Genomic DNA, 17344 nt, shown 5'->3' with positions numbered 1-17344 from the left:
GATTTCACGTTTAGCCGACATGCCATTCAGGCGTAGTCACCCCTTAAACTGTCCGCGCTGATCAGCGGGGTTTTATTTGCCTTTTTATTTGCTTTTATAGTTATCTTCTTTCCAACCCGTTTTTATTTTTTTGCTTCCTTCGGGAGATTTAAGTGTTTTGAAATATTACGTTTCCGGGAGGTTAAAATGAAGCTTTCCCCGTAGCCCGACGCTGTCTAATCTCCCCGTAGCCCGGCGCTGTCTAATCTCCCCGTAGCCCGGCGCTGTCTAATCTCCCCGGAGCCCGGCGCTGTCTAATCTCCCCGGATACTAGAGAGAAGAAAATCATGTTTTTAAAACTAAAAGAAAAAAAACATAAAAATGGTGGATTGCTGACGTAATGCTCTTTTTCCCCATACTGGATCATCAGCGTTAATAATAATATTCTTTATTTGTATATAGCTCTGACACAGTCCTTTACAAAAATTCAAACGCAACATTGTTTAGGCGAGGAATTCAATGTGGATACAACAGGTTAAGTGCTGCAGACATTAACGGAAATAGCGAGAGGAGCGTCGCGCCCGAAGCGTTCACATGCAAATTCTTTGAAGGTCTCGTGTACGGTTGTGCGGACATACATGCTTCTAAATCAGGGGTGGGTAACGCCAGTCCTCAAGGGCCGCCAACAGGACAGGTTTTCAGGATATCCCTCCTTCAGCACAGGTGGCTCAGTCTAAGATTTAGCCCTCGGTGCCGAAGACTCAGCCACTGATTGAGCCACCTGTGCTGAAGCAGGGATATCCTGAAAACCTGACCTGTTTGTGGCCCTTGACGAATAAGTTGGCCACCTAGCTCTGTGCACAATTCAAATCTCTTTATTCATTTTCCCAGAATCAAAGTGTAATATTTGCAGTGATAAGGGCTTAAAAACTAGCAGGTGATTGAAACCCTTAAAAATAACGACAAAAAAAAAATCGGAAATACGTTTTCCGATCCATTTCCAAAACAGAGGTGACATTTTTATTTTTTGAAATAAAAATATTTATACTTGCGGGGATTTTCAAGAAAAAGTTTCCATTTGCGGTCACTTGCTGGTCGTCTGCGGGACTGCGGACACTGTATGTCATCCTACTGTATGTCATCCTACTGTATGTCATCCTACTGTATGTCATCCTACTGTATGTCATCCTACTGTATGTCATACTACTGTATGTCATACTACTGTATGTCATCCTACTGTATGTCATCCTATTGTATGTCATCCTACTGTATGTCATCCTACTGTATGTCATCCTACTGTATGTCATCCTACTGTATGTCATCCTACTGTATGTCATCTTACTGTATGTCATCCTACTGTATGTCATCCTACTGCATGTCATCCTACTGTATGTCATCCTACTGTATGTCAACCTACATGAACCGAAATTGGTGAGATTTGGGGGTTCTTGACCAAAAAAAATTGGCATTTTTAAATGGAAGTGCTGGTTTTTAGAAGTGAGATTAAATTTGACTTTTATGAGGCGCTGATGCTAAAAATCAGTGGGACCAACAGAAAATTAGTGGGACTAACAGAAAATCAGTGAGACTAACAGAAAATCAATGAAACTAACAGAAAATCAGTGAGACTAACAGAAAATCAGTGAGACTAACAGAAAATCAGTGAGACTAACAGAAAATCAATGAGTTGACATGTCTGGGATTTTACCTTTTATACAAGAAAAATAAACCAGTTCTGGCAGTTTTCTGCTCAGCAACAAAAAAAGCAAGAAACCTTTTATAGGTAGAAGCAAAATAATAGTATAAATAGGCAGATCCTTTACAAACGGGTTATCAGACAAGTACAAAACAAACTACTTTATCTGGAGAGAGAAACACAAATATACAAGATCTAATATACATTAAAAAAAAGTAATGTGGACAAGTATTGTTCGGTAAAAACCACATCAACAAATACATGGCAAAGTCCCACTCTGTGGGATGGGGCTTAAAGTGCTGCGATTCCAAGATAGGAATGAATTAAACTTGCATGCTGCATTGCGTTGCAGACCGCAAAGGGTTAAATATAACATTATTTGGGGGGGGGGGCTAGGTGCTATATAACCCCTTCAGTGCCACAGACGGGTGCTATTTGACCTCCGTGCCACTGTGCTGGTTACGAATCCCGTAACTGTTCACACTTATTGTATTAAGAACATCCTATAACTAATCATAAGGCAGGGGGTACTCCAGTCCTCAATACCACCCCCCCCCCCCAACAGGTCAGGTTTTCAGGCTAAGCTTCAGCACAGATGGCTCAATCAGTGCCTTGGTCAAAGAGCTGTGCTGAAGCAGGGACTGATTGAGCAACCTGTGGGTGTTGAGGACTGGAGTTGAGAACCTCTGTCATATGGTATTGTGAAAATCCCTTTAACTCCTTATTTCCTGCGGGAGCCGCCGAGGCTGCCTGTCAGTGAAGAGGTTAATCGGGAATGCAAAACCCTCCATTGCTGCCACCTCACATGTACCTGGAAAACAATTCTTCACATCACACACATACATTATACCAACATGCCAATTACACGGCATATCAGGGGCAGAGATAGCGTGTGCTATGCTGCACCTGTACAGTTCTGTGTGACGCAGCAGTCGGACTCGGCGCTGTCCACACTGCGCCTGTATTCACGGCACGCGCAATCCTTTATAACGCACTACGCTGAACAATACCGATCACAAACGGATGTCAGACTAATAATCTATTCGGAATAATTCATATGCATCTCTAACTACTGGGGGAAGCCCTTCCGTGCGGGGGCCGCCTGCGAACCAGTGACCCCGTGATCCCAAATATCCCGGGACAGGGACAGCATCCCATGTGGTCCCCAGGGCAATTTACATTGGAAGTATAAGGCACGACCTGTCTATCCCTGGCAAGCAGCAGTGTCCCCGGACCTGCAAACACTGACGCGGGTAGGCGGGATACCACTATTACAGAACCGGCGCGTCCTCATTTTATTGGATTATTTTCACATCACACCGTAGGGGCCCAGTTCTAATACACAGTAACAGATGCAACATTTTCACAGACATGTGCTGTGTATAACATAAGAGTCAATTCATGTATTCTTATAGTTAGCACAGACTTTCTTTAGGAAACCTTTTCATATTTGCCCATCTTTATATATATATATATATATATATATATATATATATATATATATATATATATACACACACACACACACACACACACACACACATATATTTAAAATACGCGGTAGATCCTGCTTCATGTAAGATTAAAATGTGAGTGTATATATATATATATATATATATATATATATATCATCAGCTCATCACCTTCAGCCCGTGTCTCCCCACCAGTGGATGAAGTCTCCCCAATGATCTCCCGGGTCCTGTGGTTACAGCGTCTCTTCTCCACGTCGCGCCGACCCATTTTCTGATCTCATCCTCCCATCTTACTTTCGGTCGCCATCTTCTTCTTTTCATTTCCCTCGGAATTCAGTTGCGTATCATCTCTGTCCAATGATGGTGCGTGGGTGCTGGTGTGTGTGCGTGTATGTATGTATGTATGTATGTATGTATGTCACACACACACACACACACACACACACACACACACACACACACACACACACACACACACACACACACACACACACACACACATTTTACAAGAGGGACCTACTTTGCGATAGTATCTTGTATCTATCTAGTGGTCTCCGAGTGATACTTATACAGCAGAGGAATGAAAGCAGCCGCCTCCAAAGGAGATAAAGGGACAAAACAATAACTTGTGTAATATTATTACCCAATCACAGATGAGTAATATGAAACACAGGGTAACATTTACATAAAATCCCACAGCGAGTGGAAGTGGCTGTGGGTGGAATTGAACACCAAGTGCCTGGGGCTAACAGTGATGGTGGATTTATTTCCTGCAGACACTAGTCTATAACCTGTGCAACTCTCCAACTGTACCTATAGAATACCAGCACCACCCATTGCACCTATGGCCATGCGACCTGCTTTCCCACCTTGTACCTTCATCAGATTTCGGGGATTTCCGATCCGTCCCGAGTTGGGACATTCCCTACAAACCTGGCACAGTCCCGCTAAATTTGGGACACTTGGCCACCGTACCCCACACATCTTCCGTAAGGCATTTTCATTTCATGCGGGGCAAGCAACTATTATTTTTGCAATAAAAGTGATTTTTCAAACGTGGAAATCTGCCTTTTACTCCCAGCTCCTGCGGAGATAAGGTGTGTCAAACCTCCTCTAGCGTTATATATATATAGATATGTACGTACACACAAAATAAAACCTTACAACGACAAAAAGACGATATGTGATCCAACTCGAAAAGGTACACCAGAATCGAATCCTTTATACACAGTCTTAAATTCAAGTGCCCTTGGTTAGCCGTGAAGACGTTGACACATTTAGAGTCTGAGGGGCTTGTGACAATGTGCGTTGCTTGCGCCCTCCGGCACGAAACAAGTTAAAACACATGCATTTGGTCTCCCGTAGCGTCAATGAAGAGATGCCGAAGTGAATTAAAGATTCTCCGTGTATATCATACAAGGGCTGTTTTCCTCGCATTGTTCCAGTTGCACGCTAGACGCAAACCATTTCTTGGCGACCCCACAGTTGTAGCTGAGCGTCGTTCTGTAAATATTCTTGGCGTGTTTCGGGAAGATGATGGTCGTACTCTGGAACCGCAGAGGCTTATTACGAGGCTCGAAGTGCAGCTGGGTTTTGTAATTCCTCCACGTGCAGTTGGGGGTGGAGATGATAGTCTCGCTGAAGGAGGTGACCGTGGGGATCGGGGCGTAGAAGACGTGATCTCGGTAATGCTTTTCCGAGTCGTATTTGATCTCCGAGTTGCATCTACAAAGAGAAGTAGAAATGAGCGGCCTGAAATTGGAAATGCACCCCAAAAAACATTACTGCCCCCCCTGACCCCATATGGTACTTTGGTCCAGTGTATGTGTTCTAACGCAAGTCCCAAAGCCTTCTGGTTAGTAAGTCATGGCTAATAGCGCCTTGGAACACCTGAACTGGCCTCTTCATGGCGAGATGTGGGCTGTAGGTTGACAAGCACAAGACTAAGGGAATGACGGCCCTGTCTCTGAGCTACGGACAGTGGTATGTGTAAAGGGTTAAATGTAGCTGATACTCCTTTTTTCAGTGCCCCACTGTAATATATATATATCTCTCTGTGAATTATCTCAAACTCTTCTGTATCCCCAGACATTTTCTGTGCATCTCCCTGACTTTTTAAAAAATATATATACATTAAGAAGCTATTTCACATATAACTGAAAAGGTAAAGAAGTGAATGGAAGGATTATTATCAGCGTCTCAGACCGTTGGGAGGTGTATCCCTGCACTTCACCGTTACAATACTGGTTTTTGGTCTCCATCCTCCTAAATCTCACTCTGTAGAGGCAGACACCCCAATATGTCTGGATTACCTGATTTCTTGGACTGGTTCGGGGTTCACTTCAATGCTTTCGCCAAACACCACCGGGTGCATTCTTGGCCAGGTCTCCGGAGTGGAGCTGTTCAGAAGAAAGTACGGAATCTGCGGGGAAGACAGAGACCTCTTTAGATCGCCTATTCTGTACAATGTGACACATTCAAATGGATTAAATCACTTGTCCTCATAATGATCCAAACCCATTGGCTAATGGGGCCTGTGCCGGCCATCATGGAGAAATAGAGCCAGCGTGTATATATATATATTGGAGATTCAGCACACACTCGTTAACGTACTATATAAATAAGATCATGCAGGTATTTTATTTCATATATATATATATACTAGCTGAGAGACCCGGCGTTGCCCGGGATGTAAATGCGTAATAGGTAGTATTATTTATAAATCGTGTGAAAGCGCGGGAGACACGGGGAGAGGAGGAGGTGCGCGCGGGTGCTGCTAACACTGTGAGCCCCGCTAATGTAGGTAACACCCCCCCTACTCTTGTGTGTGTGTGTGTCCCTGTGTGTGTCCCTGTGTGTGTCCTTTGGCCCGTCACTCCGCCTCAGGCCAATGAGAGGTGTGCGGGGGCGGGCGGGCCAAGGGACCAATGACTATGCCGCTAGGGACGCACACATACAGTGCTTTCAGAAATATATAGTAGATATATATACATACACACACACACACAAACACACACACACAAATATACCTAATTGAAGGCAATGTGTTTTTTTTCTTTGATATATTTTGCCCGGATTTTGCAGTCGGTAATCTTTGATACACATCCCTCAACGTAAAAACCAAACAGCGTGACTTTATATCATGAAATACCTATTCTAAATCTGCAACAATCTGCCTATTCAGCAGGGCCCCTCCTCGCACGCCTGTCATTGCGGGCTGTCAATATCCGAGAGAATGAGTGAGATTTGGTGCTTTGGGACCAAACTGATGACATGTTATTCGTATCGCTCTGACATTAATTAGCGAGACTCGTTTGAAGTCTAATAGAATACTGAAGCTGGATATAAGTCAGACTCAATCCAAATACACTTCTCTGACAGGCCAGGCAATATACCCTACACAGCAAATATCTCTCAAAAGAAAAGTGTTTTTGTAACAGCCGAAAGAAAGAAATGAGCTCGAGTGACATACAGATTCTTTGCCAAGAAAGTCACTCCCTTAATCCATTTCCTTCACAGTAAAAACGTGTCTGGACAGAACGGTATAACACTGATTTGCTCAGCATACATTTAGCACTTCAAATTCCTAGGTACCCGTAGGAAGGTTTATCAGCTTCTGATTTCACCGTTTCCATCTCGGGTGAAAAGAAGCCTGAGAACATTAAATGACGCTTCAGATCCTGCATTCGGTGTTCACATTATACTCCGGATTTTATAGTATCCGGCTGCGGCGGAGAAGTATTTATTTATTTATAAAACGTGTTACAGGCAGTAATACAGTGAGAGTTACCTCTCGTTCTCACGCATGTCCTGGGCACAGAGTTATAACATGTGTTACAGGCAGTAATACAGTGAGAGTTACCTCTCGTTCTCACACATGTCCTGGGCACAGAGATATAACATGTTACAGGCAGTAATACAGTGAGAGTTACCTCTCGTTCTCACGTCTGTCCTGGGCACAGAGATATAACATGTGTTACAGGCAGTAATACACTGAGAGTTACCGCTCGTTCTCACGCATGTCCTGGGCACAGAGTTATAACGTGTTACAGGCAGTAATACAGTGAGAGTTACCTCTCGTTCTCACGCATGTCCTGGGCACAGAGTTATAACGTGTGTTACAGGCAGTAATACAGTGAGAGTTACCTCTCGCTCTCACGCATGTCCTGGGCACAGAGTTATAACGTGTTACAGGCAGTAATACAGTGAGAGTTACCGCTCGTTCTCACGTATGTCCTGGGCACAGAGTTATAACGTGTTACTGGCAGTAATACAGTGAGAGTTACCTCTCGCTCTCACGCGTGTCCTGGGCACAGAGTTATAACATGTGTTACAGGCAGTAATACAGTGAGAGTTACCTCTCGTTCTCACGCATGTCCTGGGCACAGAGTTATAACATGTGTTACCGGCAGTAATACAGTGAGAGTTACCTCTCGTTCTCACGCGTATCCTGGGCACAGAGTTATAACGTGTTATAGGCAGTAATACAGTGAGAGTTACCTCTCGTTCTCACGCATGTCCTGGGCACAGAGTTATAACGTGTTACAGGCAGTAATACAGTGAGAGTTACCGCTCGTTCTCACGTATGTCCCGGGCACAGAGTTATAACGTGTTACAGGAAGTCATACAGTGAGAGTTACCTCTCATTCTCACGTCTGTCCTGGGCACAGAGTTATAACGTGTTACAGGCAGTAATACAGTGAGAGTTACCTCTCGCTCTCACGCATGTCCTGGGCACAGAGTTATAACGTGTGTTACAGGCAGTAATACAGTGAGAGTTACCTCTCGTTCTCATGCATGTCCTGGGCACAGAGTTATAACGTGTGTTACAGGCAGTAATACAGTGAGAGTTACCTCTCGTTCTCACGCATGTCCTGGGCACAGAGTTACAGTATAACGTGTTACAGGCAGTAATACAGTGAGAGTTACCTCTCGTTCTCACGCCTGTCCTGGGCACAGAGTTATAACATGTTACAGGCAGTAATACAGTGAGAGTTACCTCTCGCTCTCACGCGTGTCCTGGGCACAGAGTTATAACGTGTGTTACAGGCAGTAATACAGTGAGAGTTACCGCTCGTTCTCACGTCTGTCCTGGGCACAGAGTTATGACGTGTTACAGGCAGTAATACAGTGAGAGTTACCTCTCGTTTTCACGCATGTCCTGGGCACAGAGTTATAACGTGTTACAGGAAGTAATACAGTGAGAGTTACCTCTCGTTCTCACGCGTGTCCTGGGCACAGAGTTATAACGTGTTACAGGAAGTAATACAGTGAGAGTTACCTCTCGCTCTCACGTCTGTCCTGGACACAGAGTTATAACATGTATTACAGGCAGTAATACAGTGCGAGTTACCTCTCATTCTCACGTTTGTCCTGGGCACAGAGTTATAACGTGTTACAGGCAGTAATACAGTGAGAGTTACCGCTCGTTCTCACGTATGTCCTGGGCACAGAGTTATAACGTGTTACTGGCAGTAATACAGTGAGAGTTACCTCTCGCTCTCACGCGTGTCCTGGGCACAGAGTTATAACATGTGTTACAGGCAGTAATACAGTGAGAGTTACCTCTCGTTCTCACGCATGTCCTGGGCACAGAGTTATAACATGTGTTACCGGCAGTAATACAGTGAGAGTTACCTCTCGTTCTCACGCGTATCCTGGGCACAGAGTTATAACGTGTTATAGGCAGTAATACAGTGAGAGTTACCTCTCGTTCTCACGCATGTCCTGGGCACAGAGTTATAACGTGTTACAGGCAGTGATACAGTGAGAGTTACCGCTCGTTCTCACGTATGTCCCGGGCACAGAGTTATAACGTGTTACAGGAAGTCATACAGTGAGAGTTACCTCTCATTCTCACGTCTGTCCTGGGCACAGAGTTATAACGTGTTACTGGCAGTAATACAGTGAGAGTTACCTCTCGCTCTCACGCGTGTCCTGGGCACAGAGTTATAACATGTGTTACAGGCAGTAATACAGTGAGAGTTACCTCTCGTTCTCACGCATGTCCTGGGCACAGAGTTATAACATGTGTTACCGGCAGTAATACAGTGAGAGTTACCTCTCGTTCTCACGCATGTCCTGGGCACAGAGTTATAACGTGTTACAGGCAGTAATACAGTGAGAGTTACCGCTCGTTCTCACGTATGTCCCGGGCACAGAGTTATAACGTGTTACAGGAAGTCATACAGTGAGAGTTACCTCTCATTCTCACGTCTGTCCTGGGCACAGAGTTATAACGTGTTACAGGCAGTAATACAGTGAGAGTTACCTCTCGTTCTCACGCATGTCCTGGGCACAGAGTTATAACATGTGTTACAGGCAGTAACACAGTGAGAGTTACCTCCCGTTCTCACGCATGTCCTGGGCACAGAGTTATGACGTGTTACAGGCAGTAATACAGTGAGAGTTACCTCTCGCTCTCACGCATGTCCTGGGCACAGAGTTATAACGTGTGTTACAGGCAGTAATACAGTGAGAGTTACCTCTCGTTCTCATGCATGTCCTGGGCACAGAGTTATAACGTGTGTTACAGGCAGTAATACAGTGAGAGTTACCTCTCGTTCTCACGCATGTCCTGGGCACAGAGTTACAGTATAACGTGTTACAGGCAGTAATACAGTGAGAGTTACCTCTCGTTCTCACGCCTGTCCTGGGCACAGAGTTATAACATGTTACAGGCAGTAATACAGTGAGAGTTACCTCTCGCTCTCACGCGTGTCCTGGGCACAGAGTTATAACGTGTGTTACAGGCAGTAATACAGTGAGAGTTACCGCTCGTTCTCACGTCTGTCCTGGGCACAGAGTTATGACGTGTTACAGGCAGTAATACAGTGAGAGTTACCTCTCGTTTTCACGCATGTCCTGGGCACAGAGTTATAACGTGTTACAGGAAGTAATACAGTGAGAGTTACCTCTCGTTCTCACGCATGTCCTGGGCACAGAGTTATAACGTGTTACAGGAAGTAATACAGTGAGAGTTACCTCTCGCTCTCACGTCTGTCCTGGACACAGAGTTATAACATGTATTACAGGCAGTAATACAGTGCGAGTTACCTCTCATTCTCACGTTTGTCCTGGGCACAGAGTTATAACGTGTTACAGGCAGTAATACAGTGAGAGTTACCTCTCATTCTCACGCATGTCCTGGGCACAGAGTTACAGTATAACGTGTTACAGGCAGTAATACAGTGAGAGTTACCGCTCGTTCTCACGTTTGTCCTGGGCACAGAGTTATAACATGTTACAGGCAGTAATACAGTGAGAGTTACCACTCGTTCTCATGTCTGTCCTGGGCACAGAGTTATGACGTGTTACAGGCAGTAATACAGTGAGAGTTACCTCTCGTTCTCACGTCTGTCCTGGGCACAGAGTTATAACGTGTTACTGGCAGTAATACAGTGAGAGTTACCTCTCGTTCTCACGCATGTCCTGGTGCACTGAGTTATAACATGTGTTACCGGCAGTAATACAGTGAGAGTTACCTCTCGTTCTCACGCATGTCCTGGGCACAGAGTTATAACGTGTGTTACAGGCAGTAATACAGTGAGAGTTACCGCTCGTTCTCACGTCTGTCCTGGGCACAGAGTTATGACGTGTTACAGGCAGTAATACAGTGAGAGTTACCTCTCGTTCTCACGTCTGTCCTGGGTACAGAGTTATAACGTGTTACTGGCAGTAATGTAGTGAGAGTTACGTCTCGTTCTCACGCATGTCCTGGGCACAGAGTTATAACATGTGTTACAGGCAGTAATACAGTGAGAGTTACCTCTCGTTCTCACGCATGTCCTGGGCACAGAGTTATAACATGTGTTACCGGCAGTAATACAGTGAGAGTTACCTCTCGTTCTCACGCATGTCCTGGGCACAGAGTTATAACGTGTTACAGGCAGTAATACAGTGAGAGTTACCTCTTGTTTTCACGCATGTCCTGGGCACAGCGCTCTGCAAAGTCTTTGTATCACCGCAAACATGTCTCTAGACACTCAAACTGCCCTAAGCTTGCACTTAAAGACTGCTACATCGGAAATACACCTGTCCCGTTGTGTGTGCAAAATACTATTTCTGTTTCATGAGACATGCTAACAGATTGCAGTGAAAGGCATGTGGGATTTCAGACGTGCGCACCGAATGAATACACTGTTTAGATGCAAAGATCACGGGGCTATTAGGGGTGTCCTCTGCCACTTATAGCCACTGACCCCTAATGCTAGCACCTGATGGGGTGTAACCCCCAACACACACACACACACATATATATACTCCCCCCACACACACACATACACCCCCCCCCCCACACACACACACCCCACACACACCCACACCTCCCCACACCCCACACACACCCACACATACACCCCCCCACACACCCACACCCCCCACACACCCAAACATACACCCCCACACACACACACACACACACACACCTCCCCACACCCCTAAACATACACCCCCCCACACACACACACCCACACACACCCACACCTCCCCACACATACACCCCCCCACATACGCACACCCACACACACCCACACCTCCCCACACCTCCCACACACCCACACATACAGCCCCCCCCCCCCCCACACACACACCCACACCTCCCCACACCCCCCACACACCCACACACACTCTGTTGAAGCCTATGGGAGTACTGGTAGTAAAAATCAGTGAGACCGCCTTCAAATTCGTGAGACTCACAGAAAAACCAGCGTTATGTTGGACTCTGGTGACTACTGTAAGAAAAGAGGCAGCTTTCTATGGCTATTAAAGATCAAGAATGACTGCTGCAATAAGGAGCCGGAAAGTGACTGTTTGGGACATATTCGGCTGGAAATCTCCATTAAAAGTCTATGGGGATTTTTCAGCCCGAACGACCACTTTGGATTATTTGGAGTTTACCCCTAAATGTGACGCTGCCCATATGAACCCCCGTTAGCGCCTGAGCTGCGGTGTTGCAGCCCCCCCTCTTAGGGTTGCCAGGTGTCCAGTATAGAACAGGACTGGCCTGTATTTGAACACTTTGTCCAGTAAAAAATTAGAGGTAATACTGGACATGTATGTGTCCGGTATTACCTCTCTGGACATGTATGTATCCGGTATTACCTCTCTGGACATGTATGTGTCCGGTATTACCTCTCTGGGCATGTATGTGTCCGGTATTTCCTCTCTGGGCGTGTATGTGTCCGGTATTACCTCTCTGGACATGTATGCGTCCGGTATTAACTCTCTGAACATGTATGTGTTCGGTATTACCTTTCTGGACATGTATGTGTCCGGTATTACTCTCTGGGCATGTATGTGTCCGGTATTACCTCTCTGGACATGTATGTGTCCGGTATTACCTCTCTGGACATGTATGTGTCCAGTATTACTTCTCTGGACATGTATGTGTCCGGTATTACCTCTCTGGCATGTATGTGTCCGGTATTACCTCTCTGGGCGTGTGTGTGTCTGATATTTCCTCTCTGGACATGTATGTGTCCGGTATTACCTCTCTGGACATGTATGTGTCCGGTATTACTTCTCTGGACATGTATGTGTCCGGAATTACTTCTCTGGACATGTATGTGTCCGGTATTACCTTTCTGGACATGTATGTGTCCGGTATTACTCTCTGGGCATGTATGTGTCCGGTATTAACTCTCTGGACATGTATGTGTCCGGTATTACCTCTCTGGACATGTATGTGTCCGGTATTACCTCTCTGGACATGTATGTGTCCGGTATTACTTCTCTGGACATGTATGTGTCCGGTATTACTTCTCTGGACATGTATGTGTCCGGTATTACTTCTCTGGACATGTATGTGTCCGGTATTACCTCTCTGGACATGTATGTGTCCGGTATTACCTCTCTGGACATGTATGTGTCCGGTATTACTTCTCTGGACATGTATGTGTCCGGTATTACTTCTCTGGACATGTATGTGTCCGGTATTACCTCTCTGGACATGTATGTGTCCGGTATTACTTCTCTGGACATGTATGTGTCCGGTATTACTTCTCTGGACATGTATGTGTCCGGTATTACCTCTCTGGACATAGTGACCTGACCGGCTAAGGGGGGGCCGCGGGATTTCCCTGAGCAGGGACAGCGCAGGGCTGCTGCTGCTAGGGGGCTGGGCACCTTCTTCCATCCTGATTGGCTGCTGCTGGGTAATGGAGCCAATCAGGAGGTGGTGTCAGGAGCCTGAGGGTGGGGCCAAGGAGAGGAGGAAACAGCATGAAGCAGAGAGAGGTGAGAGGGGTGTGTGTGTGTGTGTCTCTCGAGCGTGTGTGTGTCCAGTATTTTTGTAGAAGCTACCTGGCAACCCTATCCCGTCACTGAAATGGTTAAAGATTCTCTGTCTTAGGACAAGCAGCAGCAGCTTCCATTAATGGCAGACGCAGGCCCGAGTATCCCAGAGCATAAATTCCACGCCTTACTTCAAGGTGACAGACAGAGTTACACTTTAACTTTCCCCGCAGCAAAATCCTCGCCACAAGGGTTATTCCAACAACTCCCTGCGCAGCGCGGCGAGGCGGCGAGGCGGCTGCACACCGGTGGGAAAGGACATTTCTTTCCGCCAAGTATTTTAGCCTACGGGATCGCGGCTGATTTTTAATGTAAGGTTTGCATGCCGGAGCTGCGGATTGTACCAGAGGGTTTCAATGCTGAACCCTTAAAACAGGTGGGGGGGGGAGGGGCAACTCCAGTCCTCAAGGGCCACCAACAGGACAGGTTTTCAGGCTATCCCTGCTTCAGCATAGGTGGGTCAATCAAAGAGATGATTGAGCCACCTGTGCTGAAGCATGAACTGATTGAGCCACCTGTGCTGAAGCAGGGATATCCTGGAAACCTGTCCTGTTGGTGGACCTTGAGGACTGGAGTTGCCCATCCCTGCCTTAAAATGTATTGTGATTGTCCACAACCAACCACTTACCTAACGTACGTAACAGTACTATTGTTGTGGCCAAGCGAGGGTTATATTTGCGGGGACCTGAGCAGGGTTGTGTTCTGATCTCTTTTATTTGGGTTTCAGCCCCATTTTTAAGGAACTCAAGAAGTGGTCAGAATAATGATTGCGGGGGAAGGGGGGAGGCTTTTGTCTTCTCCTTTTCTTTATTTAGCGCTGAATTATTATTGTAGCTTAGACAGAGATGACATTTTCTTTCCTTTCGGTTACAGAACGGTTTTCCCTACAAAAACCACACGTCGTAAAACTTTGAAGCCGCAAAACTACTCCCCCCCCCGCCCCTTTTCTTTCTTATTTGTAAAGCACGTGACATTCTATATTCTTGCCCAAGCTGGCAATCGTTTGCTGCTCCTGTTATAAATCTGTCAGCATGCTGATTGTGTGCCTAACATAATGGCCGCCTTTCAGTTTCAATGTTACCGTAGTAATATAAGAATACATTGTAGTTGCTGAGTTACACTGACTGAAGAATTGATTGAAGCAGAAAGGCGGCCATTTAGGGGACCCTGGGAAGCAGCATCTTTGCTGATCGATCACGGGAGAATTAATTAATCGGCAGCTTAGGTAATTAGTTTTCAATAAAGGTAATCAAAGGCTGCATATATTTAAAAAAATATATATATATTTTTTTTTTTTAAGCTGCTTGGATTTCCTCTTTAATCCCCAGAGTTTCAGGGAACACAGGTTCAAACCCTCATTTATTCCATAGCGCAAAAGTTCTCCAGACAGTGGCGTTGTGACCAAGTATTAATTATTCTGTTGTTTCACCGGAACATAATTAACAGCCTTCTCATTGCGCTGAAACCGCGTTCATATTTTAATTAAAAGGAAGAAGAAGAAGAGTGGAGCTCCTTGATTTTCGTGGCTGGAAAAAGGCCCCGGGACAGAAGCAGTAATTCCTCTCTGACACCTTCCCGCGTCTGCGGAGATCACAAACTCCAGCCGGCTGACATGTTTTAGCATTTCTGCATTATTGTCATTCCCTGGCAGCTGAGAGCCCGCTGCCGTGCACAGCCCCTGGCTTATCTTGCAAAACACATCCTAGTGAATGAATACAGTGTTTCCAGAGCGCTTTGGCTCCTGCAGAAGGGAACGCCACTGGCATCGTTAATTAGAATTAAAGCTGTGATGCAGAAGCCATCTCAACAAGTGTTTAAAGTAGCCGCTACACCCCAAATTGATTTTTTTGTTGTCAAAAAGCTTACATCACACGGGGTGTCCCCCTGTTAGGGTTGCAAGGTGTCCAGTATTGAACCGGACTGTCCTGTATTTGGACACTCTGTCCAGTAAAAATGTATGTGTCTGGTATTACCTCTCTGGACATAGCGACCTGATTGGCTTGGGGGGGTGGGGGGAAGGGGTTTCCCAGAGCAGGGAGAAAGCAGGGCGGTTAAGGGGCTGGGTAGCTTCCTACATCCTGATTTGCTGCTGCTGGGTAATGCAGCCAATTAGGAGCAAGTGTCAGGAGCCAGGGGGTGGGGCTAAGGAGAGGAGGAAACAGCATGGAGCAAAGATGTGTGTGTGTCGAGCGCGTCACATCTGTCACCATTGTGTCCAGTATTTTTGGAGAAGCCGCCTGGCTTCCCTACCCCAGGTAAGCATTAAAAAAAAACAAAAAAAAAACCCATCTATACTGGTTTGCTGGTTTAAGGGCCCCAGCAATATAAGATAACCCCTATGGATTGTGGGCATTGTAGTCTGCACAATTATAGAGCCCAGAATGCACTGGGATATTACAAGGATGGGCCTCCTGGTGACGTGGAACCAGGTGGCACAGGGACTGGTATATATAGGTACGCGTGCTGAGACTGGCATCAATGTGCCATTGGAAATAACTCGAATGCTTTCAATTACATTTCTCCGAATATGACTGGTGCAACTTTTAATGTCTGAGAGGTGCCTTGATACACATTAGCTGTAAAAAAATAATAATTATATATATATTATATTATATATATATATATATATAGTAATATATATATATATATATATATATATATATATATATATATATATATTTATTTATTTATTTGGAGAGGGAAATTCTCTTAAGTATTACAAAAATTGGACCCTCCGCTAAATTAGTACCTCTACTATGTGAGTACCCCAAATTAGACCCCAATAAAGGCAGCACATATTGGCTATTCACTGTGAGTTGTGCTTCTCGCTGCACGAATGTGAATATTTCCAAAGCTATTAAACACATCTGAAAACCCCTGTGGCAGTAAAAGGGTTAATATACAGCACCCCCAACCCCACTGCACCCCCAACTCCCCCCGCCCCCCTACTGAATGTCAAAGAAAAATGCTGAACCCTTTTACTTCTGCACAGAGAAGGCAAAAGAAAGAACAAAGTATTTCCAGCCCAAAGGCCCGGCGTGCATGGGGACCTCAGTCTTTTTGAGTGGGCAAGAAGACGAATGGTTACAGCCAATAAAGCAGGAGCACCTTTGGGGGTTATTCGCTCACCTGAGATCGTGCCGATCGGTGGAATTATCACGCAGAAATTCCACTGGAATTTCTCGCTGTGCACCATCCCGGCTCTTGCGTTCTGCTCAAGGATGTCTTCTCTCTGCCCCCTTTGTATCTAAAGCCCTCTCCAGCCTTAGGCCGGGTCCCCAGCGGTAACGGCGGCGCGCGCGTCGGCGTGCGCTCCGCACACTAGCCACTCACGTCTTATCAGGCAGCCGCAGGGGTTTCTGTTGTGGGCACTCACGAAGCGCGATGGCGCCGTCAGCCAGCAGGGTCTTCCCGTGCGGCGACGCGGTCATGTGGTGTCCGGGGAGCCAATGGCCGTGCTCCCCCCCTGTCATGGCTGCGCCCCCCCCTCCCATCATGGCCATGCTCCCACCCGTTTTGGCCGTGCCCCTGCGACTCCCATCGCTCACTACAGACCGCACACAGATCGCGGCTTTTAGCTGTGCACGCGCCACCAGGACGCCAGCCGCACGTCCAGCCGCACGTCCAGCCGCACGTCCAGCCGCACGTCCAGCAGTCAACACTTGGGCCGTAGCCGTAAACCTCTCTCACTGACTGCCCCACACCCCTGGAATGCCCTCCCCCTCAACACCCGACTAGCACCCTCTCTATCCACCTTATCCAACTCATAACACACCTGCTTAACGAAGCATATGAGTAGCTCTATGAGTGATGGTTTTACACCATATGCATAAAGCTTGGCCCCCTGCAGACGCACTTACCAGAACGCCCTCCTACTGTCTCTGTACGTTCTTCCTACCTACCA

General features: G+C 46.3%; 1 protein-coding gene across 2 annotated transcripts in view; it reads right to left on the bottom strand.

Annotated features, from left to right (window-relative positions):
* Positions 1-411: 411 nt before the first annotated feature.
* The window catches only part of RFLNA (refilin A), a 42650-nt gene continuing 25717 nt past the window's right edge, over positions 412-17344 (bottom strand). For both annotated transcript variants that reach the window (XM_075568375.1, XM_075568376.1), the window contains 2 exons: positions 5460-5569; positions 412-4872 (listed from right to left, as the gene is read on the bottom strand). In XM_075568375.1, coding sequence (XP_075424490.1) covers positions 4539-4872; positions 5460-5569 — 444 coding nt within the window. In that variant the 3' untranslated portion in view covers positions 412-4538. The remainder of the gene's footprint in view (positions 4873-5459; positions 5570-17344) is intronic.

The sequence above is a fragment of the Ascaphus truei genome, chromosome 13 (genome assembly GCF_040206685.1).
Source record: "Ascaphus truei isolate aAscTru1 chromosome 13, aAscTru1.hap1, whole genome shotgun sequence".
Taxonomy (NCBI): Eukaryota; Metazoa; Chordata; class Amphibia; order Anura; family Ascaphidae; genus Ascaphus; species Ascaphus truei.
The sequence above is the reverse complement of the archived record's forward strand: the minus strand, read 5'-3'. Positions and strand labels throughout refer to the sequence as shown.